Source organism: Pseudophryne corroboree, chromosome 9 (genome assembly GCF_028390025.1).
Source record: "Pseudophryne corroboree isolate aPseCor3 chromosome 9, aPseCor3.hap2, whole genome shotgun sequence".
In the NCBI taxonomy this organism is placed as follows: Eukaryota; Metazoa; Chordata; class Amphibia; order Anura; family Myobatrachidae; genus Pseudophryne; species Pseudophryne corroboree.
In genome coordinates this window covers 321696901-321713904 of record NC_086452.1, presented here as the reverse complement: position 1 = coordinate 321713904, position 17004 = coordinate 321696901, and the positions used below count along the sequence as shown (strand labels likewise).

The following is a 17004-nucleotide window of genomic DNA, read 5'->3' as shown; positions in this document are numbered from 1 at the left end:
CAGCCTATGCATCGGAAGATGCGATCCGGACCACTTGTCCAACAGGTCCCTCTGAAAAGTTCTTGTATGGAACGTGCCTAAAGGGATTGCTTCGTAGGAAGCTACCATTTTTCCCAGGACTCGCGTGCAACGATGCACCGCTACCTGTTTTGGCTTCAGGAGGTCTCTGACTAGAGATGACAACTCCTTGGCTTTCTCCTCCGGGAGAAACACTATTTCTGGTTTATGTCCAGAACCATCCCCAGGAACAGTAGACGTGTCATAGGAACCAGCTGTGACTTTGGACTGTTTAGAATCCAACCGTGCTGTTGTAGCACTTTCCAAAATAGTGCTACCCCGACTACCAACTGCTCCTTGGACCTCGCCCTTATAAAGAGATTGTCCAATTACAGGATAATTAAAACTCCCTTTTTTCGAAGGAGTATCATCATTTCGGCCATTACCTTGATAAAACACCCTCGGTGCCATGTACAGTCCAAACGGCAGTGTCTGGACTTGGTAATGGTAATCCTGTACCACAAATCTGAGGTACTCCTGGCGAGGATGGTAAATGGGGACATGCAGGTAAGCATCCTTGATGTCCCGGGATACCATGTAATCCCCCTCGTCCAGGCTTGCAATAACCGCCCTGAGCGATTCCATCTTGAACTTGAATTTTTTTATGTATGTGTTCAAGGATTTTAAATATAAAATGGGTCACACCGAACCATGCGGTTTCGGTACCCCAAACCGTGTGGAATAGTAACCCCGTCCTTGTTGAAGTAGGGGCACCTTGAGTATTACCTGCTGGGAATACCGCTTATTAATTGCCTCTAGCACAGCCTCCCTGCCTGAGGGAGTCGTCAGCAAGGCATATTTTAGGAAACGGCTGGGGGGAGACATCTCTAATTCCAGCTTGTACCCCTGAAATACTACTTGAAAGAAACAGGGATCCACCTGTGAGCGAGCCCACTAATTGCTGAAATTTTTGAGACGGCCCCCCACCGTACCTGGCTACACCTGTGGAGCACCCGCGTCATGCTGTGGACTCACAGGAAGCGGGGGAAGAATTTTGATTCTGGGAACAGGCTGACTGGTGCAGCTTTTTCCCTCTTCCCTTGTCTCTGTACAGAAAGGAAGCGCCATTTGACCCGCTTGCTTTTCTGAAGCCGAAAGGACTGTACCTTTGTCTGTGAGGAAACCTGAGGTAAAAATATTTCTTCCCAGCAGTTGCTGTGGATACGAGGTCCCAGAGACCATCCCCAAATAATTCCTCACCCTTATAAGGCAGAATCTCTATGCGCTTTTTAAGTCAGCATCACCTGTCAAGTGACAGGTCTCTAATACCCTCCTGACAGAATGGACATTACATTCATTTTGGATGCCAGCCGGCAAAATATCCCTCTGTGCATCCCTCATATATAAGACGACGTCTTTAATATGTTCTCATATTAGCAAACTAGTATGCTTGACAGGGTCACCGACCACGCTGCAGCAGCACGATCTGCAGGTCTCAGTCTAGTACCTGAGTGTGTAAATACAGACTTCAGGATAGCCTCCTGCTTTTTATCAACAGGTACCTTCAAAGTGGCCGTTCCTAAAACGGCAGTGCCACCTTTTTTGACAACCGTGTGAGCGCCTTATCCACCGTAGGGGATATCTCCCAGCGTAACTTATCCTCCTGGCGGGAAAGGGTACGCCATCAGTAACTTTTTATAAATTACCAGTTTCTTAACGGGGGAACCCACGCTTTTCACACACTTCATTTATTCATCTGATGGGGGAACAAAACACTGCCTGTTTTTTCTCCCCAAACCTAAAACCCATTTTTAGAGGTGCTTGGGTTAATGTCAGAAATGTATAACACATTTTTTATTGCCGGGATCAAGTCACGGATGTTCCTAGTGGATTGTGTATATGTCTCAACCTTGTCGACACTGGAGTCAGACTCCGTGTCGACATCTGTGTCTGCCATCTGAGAGAGCGGGCGTTTTTGAGCCCCTGATGGTCTTTGAGACGCCTGGGCAGGCGCGGGCTGAGAAGCCGGCTGTCCCACAGCTGTTACGTCATCCACCCTTTTATGTAAGGAGTTGACACTGTCGGTTAATACCTTTCACCTATCCATCCACTCTGGTGTCGGCCCCACATATCACATATATCGGCCTCTGTTCCTATAAGCCTCCTCATTCAACATGTCGACACAGCCGTACCGACACACCGCAGACACACAGGGAATGCTCTAAACGAGGACAGGACCCACAAAAGCCCTTTGGGGGGACAGAGTGAGAGTATGCCAGCACACACCAGAGCGCTATATAATGCAGGGACTAACTGAGTTATGTCCCCTATAGCTGCTGTTTTTATATATAATGTATACTGCGCCTAAATTTAGTGCCCCCCCTCTCTTTTTTAACCCTTTTCTGTAGTGTAGACTGCAGGGGAGAGCTAGGGAACTTCCTTCCAGCGGAGCTGTGAGGGAAAAATGGCGCCAGTGTGCTGAGGGAGATAGCTCCGCCCCTTTTCCGCGGCCTATTCTCCCGCTTTTTTATGGAATCTGGCAGGGGTATTTACCTCATATATAGCCCCTGGGGCTATATATTGAGGTATTTTTGCCAGCCAAGGTGTTTTTATTGCTGCCTCAGGGCGCCCCCCCCCCCCCAGCGCCCTGCACCCTCAGTGACCGGAGTGTGAAGTGTGAGAGGAGCAATGGCGCACAGCTGCAGTGCTGTGCGCTACCTTGGTGAAGACTGATGTCTTCATGCCGCCGATTTTCCGGACCATCTTCTTGCTTCTGGCTCTGTAAGGGGGACGGCGGCGCGGCTCCGGGACCGAACATCAAGGCTGGGCCTGCGGTCGATCCCTCTGGAGCTAATGGTGTCCAGTAGCCTAAGAAGCCCAATCCGGCTGCAAGCAGGCGAGTTCGCTTCTTCTCCCCTTAGTCCCTCGCTGCAGTGAGCCTGTTGCCAGCAGGTCTCACTGAAAATAAAAAACCTAAGTCTATTTCTTTCTAAGAGCTCAGGAGAGCCCCTAGTGTGCATCCAACCTCGGCCGGGCACGAAATCTAACTGAGGCTTGGAGGAGGGTCATAGTGGGAGGAGCCAGTGCACACCAGGTAGTCTAAGATCTTTCTAGAGTGCCCAGCCTCCTTCGGAGCCCGCTATTCCCCATGGTCCTTACGGAGTTCCCAGCATCCACTAGGACATCAGAGAAATGATATTTTTCAACACTTTCATTGTGTCATCTGTCTCAGTTTCTTTCCTAATCTGTTCTTGTCTTGCAAGAGACACTGGTAGAGAAGCTACGATCAAATTAACAGAGGCTTCTATCTCTTCATCCATCAGACTTTTGGAACCTTCACTTTTGTCCACAGCACGAGAAAGTGTATCAGCAATGTACATGTACTTGCCGGGACAGTACAGCAAGTGTACATCACATTTCTGTAGTCTGATAAGCATGGGACAGTCATGTAATGATTTAGTCATGATAGCTACCAATGGCTTGTGGTCAGTTTCCACTGTAAATGTTTGACCATACACAAACTGATGAAATCGCTCACATGCATATGTGATCGCTAGAAGTTCTTTTTCTATCTGAGCATATGTCAGTGCTCTTGATGCATAGATTACTGGTTGCCATGTATCCTCATGTTCTTGTAACAGCACTGAGCCTAGGCCAAATTGCGAAGCATCTGCTGAAATTCTTATTCTTTTTGCATGATCAAAGAATTTTAACACTGGTTGCTCTGTAATGATCTGTTTCAAGTTTTGCCAACTTTCTTCTTGTTCATGTGACCACATCCACTCGTTATCTTTGTCCAACAACCATCTAAGAGAGGCTGTTCGTTCAGAGAGTTGAGAAATAAACTTTCCTAAGTAAGTAATCCTTCCTAGGAATCTTCTGACGTCGTCTTTGTTGTTAGGACGTTCCATGTTCACTGTGGCTGATATTTTCCTTGGGTCTGGTTTTACACCTTGATCCGAGACCACGTCGCCCATAAAGGTAAGTGTATTCACGCCAAATTCACATTTGTCCTTGTCTAGCTTTAGATTCACTTTCTTGACAAGTTCCATTACTTGTCTTCCTTTGTAGATCCCCAGACAATTATGTCATCCATCATTGTTTCAACACCTGGAATATGTTAAAAAATCATGTGTATCTTTTTGTGATACACTTCTGGAGCAGACAATATTCCATATGGTAGTTGGAGAAATCTGTATCGACCTTCCGGTGTATTAAATGTACAAAGCTTTGAGCTGGCCTCATCTAGCTTCCTTTGCCACAATCCTGAAGATGCGTCCAATTTACTGAACCATTTTGCTCCCGCAAATTGCGACATGATTTCATCTCTGGTTGGTAGTTTGAAATGTTCTCATTTAATAGCTTTGTTTAAATCTCTGGGGTCTAGACATATTCTGAGTTGTCCATTTTTCTTTTCAACAATTACTAAGGAGCTTACCCATTCAGTAGGCTCATCAACTTTCTGTATCACACCCAAGGCTTCCATGCGATTTAACTCTTGTTTCAGTTTTTCTCTCAGCGCAAATGGCACTTTTCTACAGGGGTGTATCACTGAAGAAACTTGTGTGTCTATATTTATTTTATGCTCTCCAGGCAAACAACCTAGACCTTCAAACAAGTCTCTGTATTCTGTAAACATCGATTTGCAGTCATCTTCTACTTGTGATGTCACCATAAAAACTTTCTTTAGCAAGCTTAGTTTCTCACAGGAACTTAATCCTAGAATTGGTTGCACATTTCTATCCACAATCAGTAGAGATGTTTTAAACTGCTGTCCCTTAAATTTCAGTGTCACTAAGCATGTACCTTTCACAGGAATTTCCTCCCCAGTGTACCCTGTAACTTTCACTTTGGCTGGATGAATTTTAGGTTTTACTCTAAAAGTCTTATAGTCTTGAAACAATATTAAATTCACCTGCGCGCCAGTATCAAGCTTAAAGGGAATGACAATCTCGTTCACAGTTAAAGGGACAATCCATTCTTTCTTATCTGCACTGCAAAGTTCAATGCAATCCACAAAGAATTCCTCTTTTTGTTTAACAGCATGCACTGTGGTTATTTCCCTTTTCATTTTACAGCATTTGGCAAAGTGATTAAGTCTACCACATTTCATGCAGGTTTTACCATAAGCAGGGCACATTTTAGGATTGTGAGCATTTCCACATTTACTACACATTTCCTTATTAGACTGTGGCTTAGACTGCTTCATTCTTGAGAATGGAGGTTTGCTTGGCTCTGTGTTCTGCACTACATGGACAGTAGCATCAACTTCCTTGTGTAACATTTTGGCTTGAAATCTAGTTATTTCTGCAGATCTGCACATAGTCACTGCCTTTTCTAGTGTTAGGTCTTGCTCTCTCAGCAATCTCTCTCTGAGTCCATTATCAGGTATTCCACAGACAATACGATCTCTAATCAGTGAATCCTTTAAATCACCAAACTCACAGGTTTTACTGAGTGACTGCAGCTCTGTAACATACTGATCAAATCCATCTACAGACTTCTGATCACGTGAAAAACTTATATCTTTCATATGTCACATTTTTCCTTGGCACAAAGTAATCTTCAAACTTTTGCATTATAGAAGATAGCACCATATTCTGCCCCTCAGCAAACTGAAAACTATTATAAATGTCCAGCACATCCTCTCCTATCACATGGAGGAAAATGGATGCCTTCATTTTATCAGCCTCTGTATCAGCTCCACATGCAGCAAGATACGGATGGTGTAATGGTTAGCATTACTGCCTCACAGCACTGAGGTCATGGGTTCGATTCCCACCATGGCCCTAACTGTGGGGAGTTTGTATATTCTCCCCGTACTTGCGTGGGTTTCCTCCGGGTACTCCGGTTTCCTCCCACAATCCAAAAATATACTGGTAGGTTAATTGTCTCCCAACAAAATTAACCCTAGCATGAATGTGTGTGTGTGTGTGTGTGTGTGTGTGTGTGTGTGTGTGTGTGTGTGTGTGTGTGTGTGTACATGTGATAGGGAATATAGATTGTAAGCTCCACTGGGGCAGGGACTGATGTGAATGACCAAATATTCTCTGTAAAGCGCTGCGGAATTTGTGTGCGCTATATAAATAACTGGTAACAATAATAATAATAATATTAAACCTTTGCTTAAATCATTTCCAGTTTTCAGACAAGTTACCAGACATCAGCATGCCGGTTGGAGGAGCTAGTTTATCCATGGTTACTCACTGTTTGAAGAGAGGAGCACACGGCAGGCTTTGCAGACACTATCACAGCTGTACAGACTGCTGCAGGATTCTTTCACACTCTGAGAGCACTAGCAGTCCAAGTTAAACTTCTTCTGGCACCATGTTTTGTTCATATGTTTGTAAATCCAGTCATCAGGACACAGAGACATGCGAGTTCACTGCTGTGCTGTTTATTCCATCACCAACTCCAGACACACTGCACACTGGACCACCCACTTCCCAGCATCCCCCTGGTCCTAGGGACCATCACTGAAGATTCAGGCTTACACAGATTAGTAAGGGAGTGTCTACAAATATTAAGCATTCTAATACACTAACATCACATATATATATACATATATAGTGGTCAAAGTGGGGCGGTATGGCATACCGGCACTTCTTCCACTGACCCGGAAGTCTTTTTTTTTAAATTAAATTAAAGAGTGTCCTAGAATGTGAATTTCGGCTTATAACGTGTGCTATAATGTGCATGTCGGCTCATTCAGTGTGCTATAATGTGAATTTCGGCTCATACCGTGTGCCATAATGTGGTTTTCGGCTCATACCGTGTGCCATAATGTGGATTTCGGCTCATTCATTGTGCTATAATGTGAATTTCGGCTCATTCAGTGTGCTATAATGTGAATTTCGGCTCATTCAGTGTGCTATAATGTGGATTTCGGCTCATTCAGTGTGCTATAATGTGAATTTCGGCTCATTCAGTATGCTATAATGTGCATTTCGGCTCATTCAGTGTGCTATAATGTGCATTTCAGCTCATACCGTGTGCTATAATGTGAATTTCGGCTCATTCAGTGTGCTATAATGTGAATTTCGGCTCATTCATTGTGCTATAATGTGAATTACGGCTCATTCATTGTGCTATAATGTGAATTTTGGCACATTCAGTGTGCTATAATGTGAATTTCGGCTCATTCAGTGTGCTATAATGTGAATTTCAGCTCAAACCGTGTGCTAAAATTTGAAAGGGGCACCAGTACTAGATAATATAAGGGGTCATACTACACTGAAGAACACGCCCCCCTGTTGAGTGGCCACACCCCCTTCTCACCCTTCACTTTTCCATACCCCCCTTCAAAAATTACACCTATTTGTGCAGGAGATGATGATGGTAAGGTGCATGTAGAATTGAAAAGAATGTTCCCAGTATGACATGAAACTGGTGTGTGGCTATGGCCATTTTTTTCAGTGCGCGCTGGTGGCGTGCGCTGCGCACATACTTTCCTTTGTAGGGTTTTTTTGGGGGGGAGGGGGAGGCATTATTGATCTTGCCCTGGGCTCCAAAATCCCTAGTTACGCCTCTGTTTAGAGCATCTAAAGAAAATGTCTGCTTCAGATGACTCAGAGGCGTATTTACTAATATTTGAAAGAGTGGCACAGCGATTAAAGTGGCCAGTGGATACTTGGGCTGATAAGCTTGCCCCCTATATTACTGGTAAAGCTCAGAAAGCATATGCTGAGCTATCCTCTGCTCATGCAGACAAATATGACTTGGTTAAAAGTAGAGATGAGTGGGTTCAGATTTACTCGGGTCTTACCAACAGAATTATCGCAAGTTCTTTTTTTCTGGATTTTTCTTATTGGCTAACCAAAACACGTGACGTCCGTGAGCCAATAAGGAGATTCAGGTAAATCCGAGTAAAACCGAACCCACTCATCTCTAGTTAAAAGTATAATTCTAGCCTGGTCAGGTCTAACTCTTAAGTGCAGTGCTTCCACGAATGGGCCCTATTACCAGGGGTCCCAATTCGTAAGCAGGTGCAGAGCTCACCAGACAGCGGCAGAGTTGGCTCCAGCCCAAAGACCGCACTGCCGCTCAGATTGTGGAGACAGTGGTTATTGACCAGTGTATAAAAACACTAGGGCGGAATATGCAGCGCTGAGTCATACACGCTGATCCTCAGAATTTAGGGGAATTAATCACCGTATTGGAGCGGTATGAGACCTCAGGAAATATGACAAAGATGTCAGAAATCAAACCGGGGAACCGGCGACCAGTTAAGATGGCACTCCAATGGCCAGTGACCCCGTCTGTCACCCCCTCCTCGAGAAAACACTGCTGGAAATGGCATGGTTGCTTGCTATGAGTGTAGAGAGCCAAGTCCTACAAGGCGGGACTGTCACAAAAAAATAGAGCCTACGGAGTGTGGGGTTGCCAGTATGGACGCTATGTACCCTGCTTTTTCATGTTAGTGTGGAAAACTGTGGGCCTAATTCAGACCTGATTGCAGCAGCAAATTTGTTAGCTAATGTGCAAAACCATGTGCACTGCAGGAAGGGGGGGGGGGGGGGGGGCGCAGATATAACATGTGCAGAGAGAATTAGATTTGGGTGGGGTGTGTTCAAACTGAATTCTAAATTGCAGTGTAAAAATAAAGAAGCCAGTATTTACCCTGCACAGAAACAATATAACCCACCCAAATCTAACTCTCTCTGTAAATGTTACACCTGCCCCACCTAGAGTGCACATGGTTTTGCCCATTAGCTATCAAATTTGCTGCTGCGATCAGGTCTGAAGGAAGCTCCTGTGTTGCTAAATGGCCGAGAACGCCCAGCTATTAAAGACTCAGGGAGTGAGCTTACCCTGTAAGGCTCTCCTGCCCAGGCCAGTGGAAAAGGTGCCAGGGTTAGTTGAAATAATCTGCGTACATGAGACCACAGAAAACTTCTCCGGGGTGCAGGTGAACCTCACCATAAATGGGCGCACTTATGAGGTGGTCGTCGTGGCTGGTCCTCAGCTCCCCATCCTCTCATTTTGTGCCACAATTTCCCCGGATTTAGTGAGCTGTTACTTGTCCCTTTGAGGGATGTGTTGTCCTCTGATTGGAGCAAAAGCGTGCAGCCCAATGTCTGCAAGAAACTAGGACTATTTGTTCCTTTACCAGAACGTACCACATTCAGCTAAGAGGAGGAAGATATGCCTGGGAAGGTGGACAGAAAGCATCAGTCTGGTAAACGAACCAGATATAAGTATTTCCCAGTGAATTTAGAAAGGCTGAATGGTGTAGGGCGACACAAAGGAAGATTTCCCCCAAGCGTGGAAAAGAGAAAAGGTGGGGGGGGGGGGAATGTGGTGAGAGGGCTTCTCTCACCACATTCTGGTGGGATCAGCTCCCTCCAAGGGAGAAGAAATCAAGACCTGCACATTCTGCACCTGCAGTGGAGATTTATAACTCTGGGCTTTCTGGTTTGCACAGCTGCAAGTGAAAAAGAAGTCTGGATTTTCCTACTCACCCAGAGACAGCAGGAAGTCAGAGGCAGGAGAGGAGTTTAAAAGTCCCATTCACCCAATGCACATGGTACACTCTGCGGCTGGTGCTTGTTGGCATAGTGTCTCTAGTGTTAATTTGCACTGTGCATGCCTAGAAGAGTGTATGTACACATATATGCATACATGCAGATTTGTAAGTCTCACACTTATACTTATCTGCACCTGGAGGAGCAGAACAGGGCAAGACTGGTCGACAATTGTGAACACATGCAGACACGTAGAAAGATGCATGCCTTGGAAAGCACTATTATTGTCTTGCGGTAAGTGCAAATTCATATGATGAGCTACTTGTGGTTGGATGTTTGTGAAAGCTAATCTGACGCTGATTGGTGCTTCCTTTGTTGTTTGAAATTTGCAGCAGCACACTTTACCAATTCATGGCACCTAATGGACCTCCAGTTCCCTGACTCTCTACAATGCATTTGCTTGGAGCTAGTGCTGCAATACGCAAGAAGTTGACAGCCGGTACGCAATACCACCGGTCCGGCCATCTTGCTCTTAACCGCTGTGTGTGATGGAAGGAGAGCGCAGCGCGCACCTCTCTTCATCTTTCCCTGGGCTCCGAAAACCCTAGTTATGCCTCTGCAAGTCAGGGCTTTAAAGGGCTATACTTGACAGAGGTAAATTTAAGTAAGGGGGGAAAAGGGAACCCAAAGAGGTGTAAGAGTTTATCCCAAGCTTTCAGTGCTCTGAGTGTTTGGGGATATAGCCGTCTGGTCTGGGTTGGTACCATGGATACAAAATTTCAGTTTCACGCAGGATTTAAAGGGTTAGGATCTTAAGGTGGGTGCACACTAGGCTATGTGCTCTATAAGCGACGTCGCCTAGTGTGTTCCCTTGACATCATGACTGTACAAGCACATTGGTCACTTTGGCGGTGGGTTCCGGGGGAACCCTCTGCTGGCTAAAAATGTCATGAGTAGCCCATAGGCTCCAATGGGTTACTGCCATTTGCAGATGGCAGTAGCTGCGGGGACCGATATTCTGGATATTGATAAATCTGGCAGCAATGCATCCCCCATAGAAACCTATGGGGGATATGACTGCAGGCGGGAATGGAGGGATTGCAGTTGCTGAGGTCCCTCCTACACACAGATGGAGCCTCGCTCATCTATGCTGTGTATAATACCCTGCGATCATCCACCAGATGTTGCTTTTTAAAGTCACCATTGTGCATGCGTGTGGTCTCCATTGAAATACAGTACACTATAGTGCAAGTACTACTTTACTGTACACTGTATGGGCAATGCTGTACACGCATATCATTACACTATTTCAAATATACTGCGGCAATGAGGTCCCGTAGACAAACCAATAAATAAAAATAGTATATACAGATGCAAAAGAACGTGTTAAAGCAATGGTCCATTGATGTTGGGTTTATGTGAGCTATTAAATTAAATTTAAATGAAAATGGGCTTAAAGCTTAATATCTCCAGTTCTGGGGTTCCAATCGGCTCAGAAGTGGGTTGGTATGAAATGGGAGACTACCAGAGAATACCAACCCCAAGTTTCTATGACCCCCCACGGCTAACGGCAAGTGTCAGAACCCATGGTGGGTCTGAATTAACAGGCCCATTATAGTCTATGGGAAAATGGGTCCAATTGCACCCTGATATCTCCGGTTCTGGGTGTCCCAGAGACTCGAGACTGGTACCAAACAAAAGAGGAGACTCTTGGCTTTCGGAGCTGGCCACTAGTTTATATGACACCACAAAGGGAAACGACAAGCATCCGTATATCAAGTCCCCTCCAATTGTCCGCCCAGCTTGCACAGGGTGCGGGGATTTTGGCTAGATAGCAAATACTATACAGAGATGCTAAGCACAGTGTTTTGGTGTCCGGGAACCTAGAGAGGAGCTTCTATCTCTCCACATTATACTTATAGAGATAACACTTGCTGCTGTAGCCTTTAAAGCATCTCTGTACAGTATTTTCTTTTAGAGTACTAAGTAGCACGAACAGCTTGTAACGTACTCTGCTCTAAAGTAGAGATGAGCAGGTTTGGTTTTACTTGGATTTACCCGAATCTCCTTATTGGCTCATGGACGTCACGTGTTTTGGTTAGCCAATAAAAAAAATCCAGAAAAAAAGAACTTGCGATAATTCTGGCATTAAGAACCGAGTAAATACGAACCCGCTCATCTCTACTCTAAAGGCTACAGCGGCAAGTGTTATCTCTAAGTATAATGGGGAGAGATAAAAGCTCCTCCCTAAGTTCTTGGATGCCAAAACACAGTGCTTAGCATCTCTGTACAGTATTTGCTATCTAGCCAGAATCCCTGCTCCCCGTGCAAGCTGGGCAGACAATTGGAGAGGACCCGACATATGGATGCTTGCCATTAATGGAGCAGTGCTTTAACACGTTCGTTTGCATCTGAATACACTATTTTTGTTTAATGATTAGTCTACAGGACTTGGACACTCACATAACCCATCAATGGACCATTGCATTAACACATTCACTTGCGTCTGTATACACTAATTTTATTGGTTTCTTTTTTTAAATTGACTCTCTCCGTCTGACCATTGGTCTGTGTACAGCAGACAGTAATGTTACAGTCATCACTGAACATTTGCCAGAGCTTGTAGATCAATCCGCCGCTATTTGCTCTACAGTACTGGATTAGTGGAGCATTAGCCACCCAGTGGTGAAGATGTGTATTGCATGTTGCGTATGTAGTCATGCCTCATCGCGCCTGTCCGTGCAACAACTGAACAACCTGAACTATCGCTTAGGCGTGACTAGTCTTCTGTTTAGGCGGAGAAACAGCAATGATGAGGGAGGCTTCATCAGTACATTCAGGGGGATCACTATGATATCCCACCGCACAGGATGCCGAAGGTCTGTATACCAACATTGGCATCCCGAGTGGTGAAATCCCGGCAGGGTGGTGAGCGCAACAAAGCCCCTTGTGCTAATAATTGCGACTAACCTGTTTTCGGGGAGATAGCCACAAATATACAATGATAAATGGGCCCCACTGTCCTTGATAGGGATTACAATGCAAGGTTGCCATGCTTATTTGTATGAGGATTCGGAAGCTTGCAGAGCAAGTCCTGAGAAATATTGATAGGGAGCGCCTCAGCTTTGTGTGTTTCATTTGTAATGGGAAGCTAGAAAGTAGGGGTACATTTACTAGACGCCGATTTCCATCGGGAAAAAAATAATATTTTTTATTTTATTTTATTTTTTATCAAATTCAAATATATCTAAATCGATTTGTTTCCAGGGCTAAAACACACATTTACTAATAGATGATTTAAAAAAAAATATATTTAAATGTTAGTAACTGTGTGTTTTTAGCCCTGGAAACATAACCTCCTTTGACAGGGGTCCAGTCTGAAGATCAACAGTATCTAGGTCGACAATGTTTAGGTCGACCACTGTAGGTCGACAGTCACTAGGTCAACATGGATGGAAGGTCGACAGGGTTTCTAGGTCGACATGTGCTAGGTCGACAGGTCTAAAGGTCGACATGAGTTTTTCACATTTTTTTTCTTTTTTTAAATTTTTTTCATACTTCACGATCCACGTGGACTACGATTGGAATGGTAATCTGTGCCGAGCAAAGCGGTAGCGGAGCAAAGGCACCATGCCCGAAGCATGGCGAGCGAAGCGAGCCATGCGAGGGGACGCGGTGCACTAATTTGGGATCCCGGTCACTCTACGAAGAAAACGACACCCAAAAAAATCCTCATGTCGACCGTTAGACCTGTCGACCTAGCACATGTCGACCTAGAAACCCTGTCGACCTTCCATCCATGTCGACCTAGTGACTGTCGACCTACAGTGGTCGACCTAAACATTGTCGACCTAGATACTGTCGATTTGATGAACCACACCCCTTTTACAGTAGGTCGATTTTCTATTTGTAATTGATAAAAATCGACCTTTCGTAAATATACTGTACCTCTAAGAGTTCAATATGAAGTGGATTGCCAGCAACAAGGATTCTGGATGGGTAGGGAATAACAGGATGTCATCAAGAAAAGGCAAATTTATGTGCGGAATACCGAAATGTATGGCCCGCTATATCTGGGGACTAGGGAAACGTTTCCACTTATGGATGAATTGCTTAGTCTACGGTCTTAAACTTATGCTGAATAGATGACATTAGAAATAATTGATTATACAGTAAGTTATAATATCTAAATTTACCATGTATATAGCCTTTAGGCCATACTTGCCTACCTGACCCTCTCCATGAGGGAGAAAATACTCTGTTCCTGGACTTTCCTAGTAATGTATGATTGCCATCACCTGTGGTGAAACACCTTTCTTATCAATGAACTAGCTCACCACAGGTGATGGCAATCATACATTACCAGAAGAGTCCAGGAACAGAGCATTTTCTCCCTCATGGAGAGGGTCAGGTAGGCAAGTATGATTTAGGCAATGTCTACTTGCATTTTTATTAAGTTTACATATTGTGTATTTCCTTACTGTTGTTTCAATCCCGCCTCTCAGCATGCCACATCCCGTGAGAATTTGATGCACCTAGTGTCCTTTTCACTCAAAATATGTATCTTATTTGCATAAATAAACCATATAGAAGCAACAAAACTATATTGCTAGCAACACTGATAAATTTTGTGTGCTACATTTGTACATGTGTGTGCAGCATTGCGAGCGTGTGTGTGTGGCAATGCGAGTACCTGTGACTTTTCCTTACTCCATTGTTAATGCTAATATCGCAGCCTAGCATCTCTAGTATAATGTGAATCGCTATTTTCGGCATCTGTAATGTGAATAAGACCAAAAATGTATAGATAAATATGATACACTACCTGCCTCAGAGGTGCTTGGTCGCATCAGTAGTCTCATGGCATACAGTATGGTAGTAATTCCCAAACTCTGCACTCAAGCCACCTTAACAGTCCTAGTTTTTTTTAGTATATCCATGGCTCGGCTAAGATGGTTAAATCAAATTTACTAAGATACTAATTAATTCACCTGTGGCCAAGCATGGATATACTTAAAACCTGGACCATTAGGGTGCCTTGAGAACCGTGTTTGGGAAACTCTGCCATATGGCATATGCAGGGACATAGATACAGTATGCCATTTGGGACCCCCATAGCATAATTTCCATGGTCCCCCCTCCCCCACCCCCGGTGGACTACTGAAAGATACCTCTCCCCTCCGGCTTGGGTTAACACCTCATCCCTTTTATTCTGGACACATATTAATTACACAGGTTCTGTGGCTGATTAAAACCAGGTGAAATGGAGTCTTGAAGTCAGCCAGCCAGCCACAGAACCTATGTAATTAATGTGTCCAGAATTAAAGGGATGAGGTGGTAACCCTACTTCAGTCTACTTATAGACTCCCCTTGGTGGACTATCTGCAGCAGGTGGGAACTCACCACTGGGGCCACGTTCGTCCTTATTACGATGTTAACAGTCTGCTACTGCACTAAAGCCACATCTGCTCTCTCGGCCCACCCAGCGTATTGTCTCTCTCCTCACAGACACTGGAAGGAGGCATGGCCGTGGTACAGGGACGTCCCTGCAGACTCAGCCACGCCTCCTTCCAGCATTAGTTAGGACTCAAGATAGGCGGAGCCAGCAGGGTGAGTAGGTGTGGCTGCAGTGCAGCAGCACACTTCTAAGAGAAAGAGATACAAGCAGCCAGTGCCTGGGTTCAACAACTAGGTGTAGGGGAAATGTCCAGAGAATGGGGGTCATTCCGAGTTGTTCGCTCGCAAGCGGATTTTAGCAGATTTGCTCATGCTAAGCCGCCGCCTACTGGGAGTGAATCTTAGCATCTCAAAATTGCGAACGACGTATTCGCAATATTGCGATTACACACCTCGTAGCAGTTTCTGAGTAGCTTCAGACTTACTCGGCATCTGCGATCATTTCAGTGCTTGTCGTTCCTGGTTTGACGTCACAAACACACCCAGCGTTCGCCCAGACACTCCTCCGTTTCTCCGGCCACTCCTGCGTTTTTTCCGGAAACGGTAGCGTTTTTTCCCACACGCCCATAAAACGGCCTGTTTCCGCCCAGTAACACCCATTTCCTGTCAATCACATTACGATCTCCAGAACGATGAAAAAGCCGTGAGTAAAAATCCTAACTGCATAGCAAATTTACTTGGCGCAGTCGCAGTGCGGACATTGCGCATGCGCATTAAGCGGAAAATCGCTGCAATGCGAAGATTTTTACCGAGCGAACAACTCGGAATGACCCCCAATGCCCGGACCCCATAGCTGCTGCATCCCCTGCACCTATTGTAGCTACGCCCTTGGGCATATGGTCACCCACTAAGTGAGGACACATCTGTGTTGTGATATACTGTATATTCTGATAAATTGTAGGTCATCAAATAGTACTTATGTTGTAGTACTATGCATTTATATTGTCATGAAATTACATTTATCATGAACTAGCTGTTCTACCCATTCTTCGCACGGTAGTTTCTGATTTTCATAGTTGTAAATATAACTGAGTGTTAAAACTTTGGTAAATCTATAGATTTTGAGATGTCTTAATGTAAGTAGATATTAATCCATAGTTCTTGGCGTTACCCGAGGAGCACCGATAGCAGATACAGTAAAAGGGACAGGACCATTTTTGTAGTTTATTAAATTCTGCACACTGGAGGTGCAATCCAAATTTTTATCCGATTGTCCATTTGGGCATTATCGTTCACACAATGGTAATGACGTAATTATGTCTACCCCCTTTTCATCCCCTTAGGGGAGGTTTATTTAAATTCATATTACGTAGTTTTCCTATGTCCCACCTGCGGAATACCTTTGTTAAATGTCATCTTCCTAACATATCAGTAAGTAAGAGAATTAGTGATCAGTCAGTCAGTCAGTCAGTGAGTGAGGGAGGGCTTTTGCATTTAGATATATATAGATTACAATGACCGCGGCATATTTATGCGATACAACATTTAAAATCTGTATAACGTTCATGGAAAACTTATAACTGTCTCTCTCCATATCTCGCTGTAGGGTCAGTGCTGGACTGAAGTTTGAGCTTCCCACAGGTGAAGCAGCTGCTGACACTTACCCAACATGGCTGAAATTTCACATAGGAATCAACAGATATGCATTATACCCAAGACAAGACCCTCTTATTCCCATCCTGCTAAAAGAAATATCTACACAGCACATTCTTAACTCCGGTAACAACCTCTCCACACATCTCTTTTCATCTTTTCTACTAGAATATTTTTGTGTTTTAATCTATTCCAGAGCTAAATGATATGAGCAAGAGCAGTGGTTGCCAAACACTGGGGCAGAGGTAATAACTTGCAGAAGGGATAAAGAAGTGATAAGCGCAAGGTGATAACTCACCAGCCAATCATTACTGAATTGAAAACATACCAGCCAGACAGCTCCTAACTGTCATTTATCACCTTGCGCTTATCATTGCTTTCACTTCCTTATCCCATCTGCAGGCTTAATACATCTGCCCCAGTATCCTCAAAGCACCCTAACACGGCAGGTTATAAAGGTATCCATCGCTCAGCACAGATGGTTACATCAAAT

General features: G+C 44.6%; 1 protein-coding gene across 3 annotated transcripts in view; it reads left to right on the top strand.

The window, feature by feature from the left end:
- LOC134958116 (extracellular serine/threonine protein kinase FAM20C-like) overlaps positions 1 to 17004 on the top strand; it is a 402537-nt gene that overhangs the window by 27109 nt on the left and 358424 nt on the right. For all 3 annotated transcript variants that reach the window (XM_063940488.1, XM_063940487.1, XM_063940486.1), the window contains exon 2: positions 16465 to 16637. In XM_063940488.1, the coding sequence (XP_063796558.1) occupies positions 16465 to 16637 (173 nt within the window). The remainder of the gene's footprint in view (positions 1 to 16464; positions 16638 to 17004) is intronic.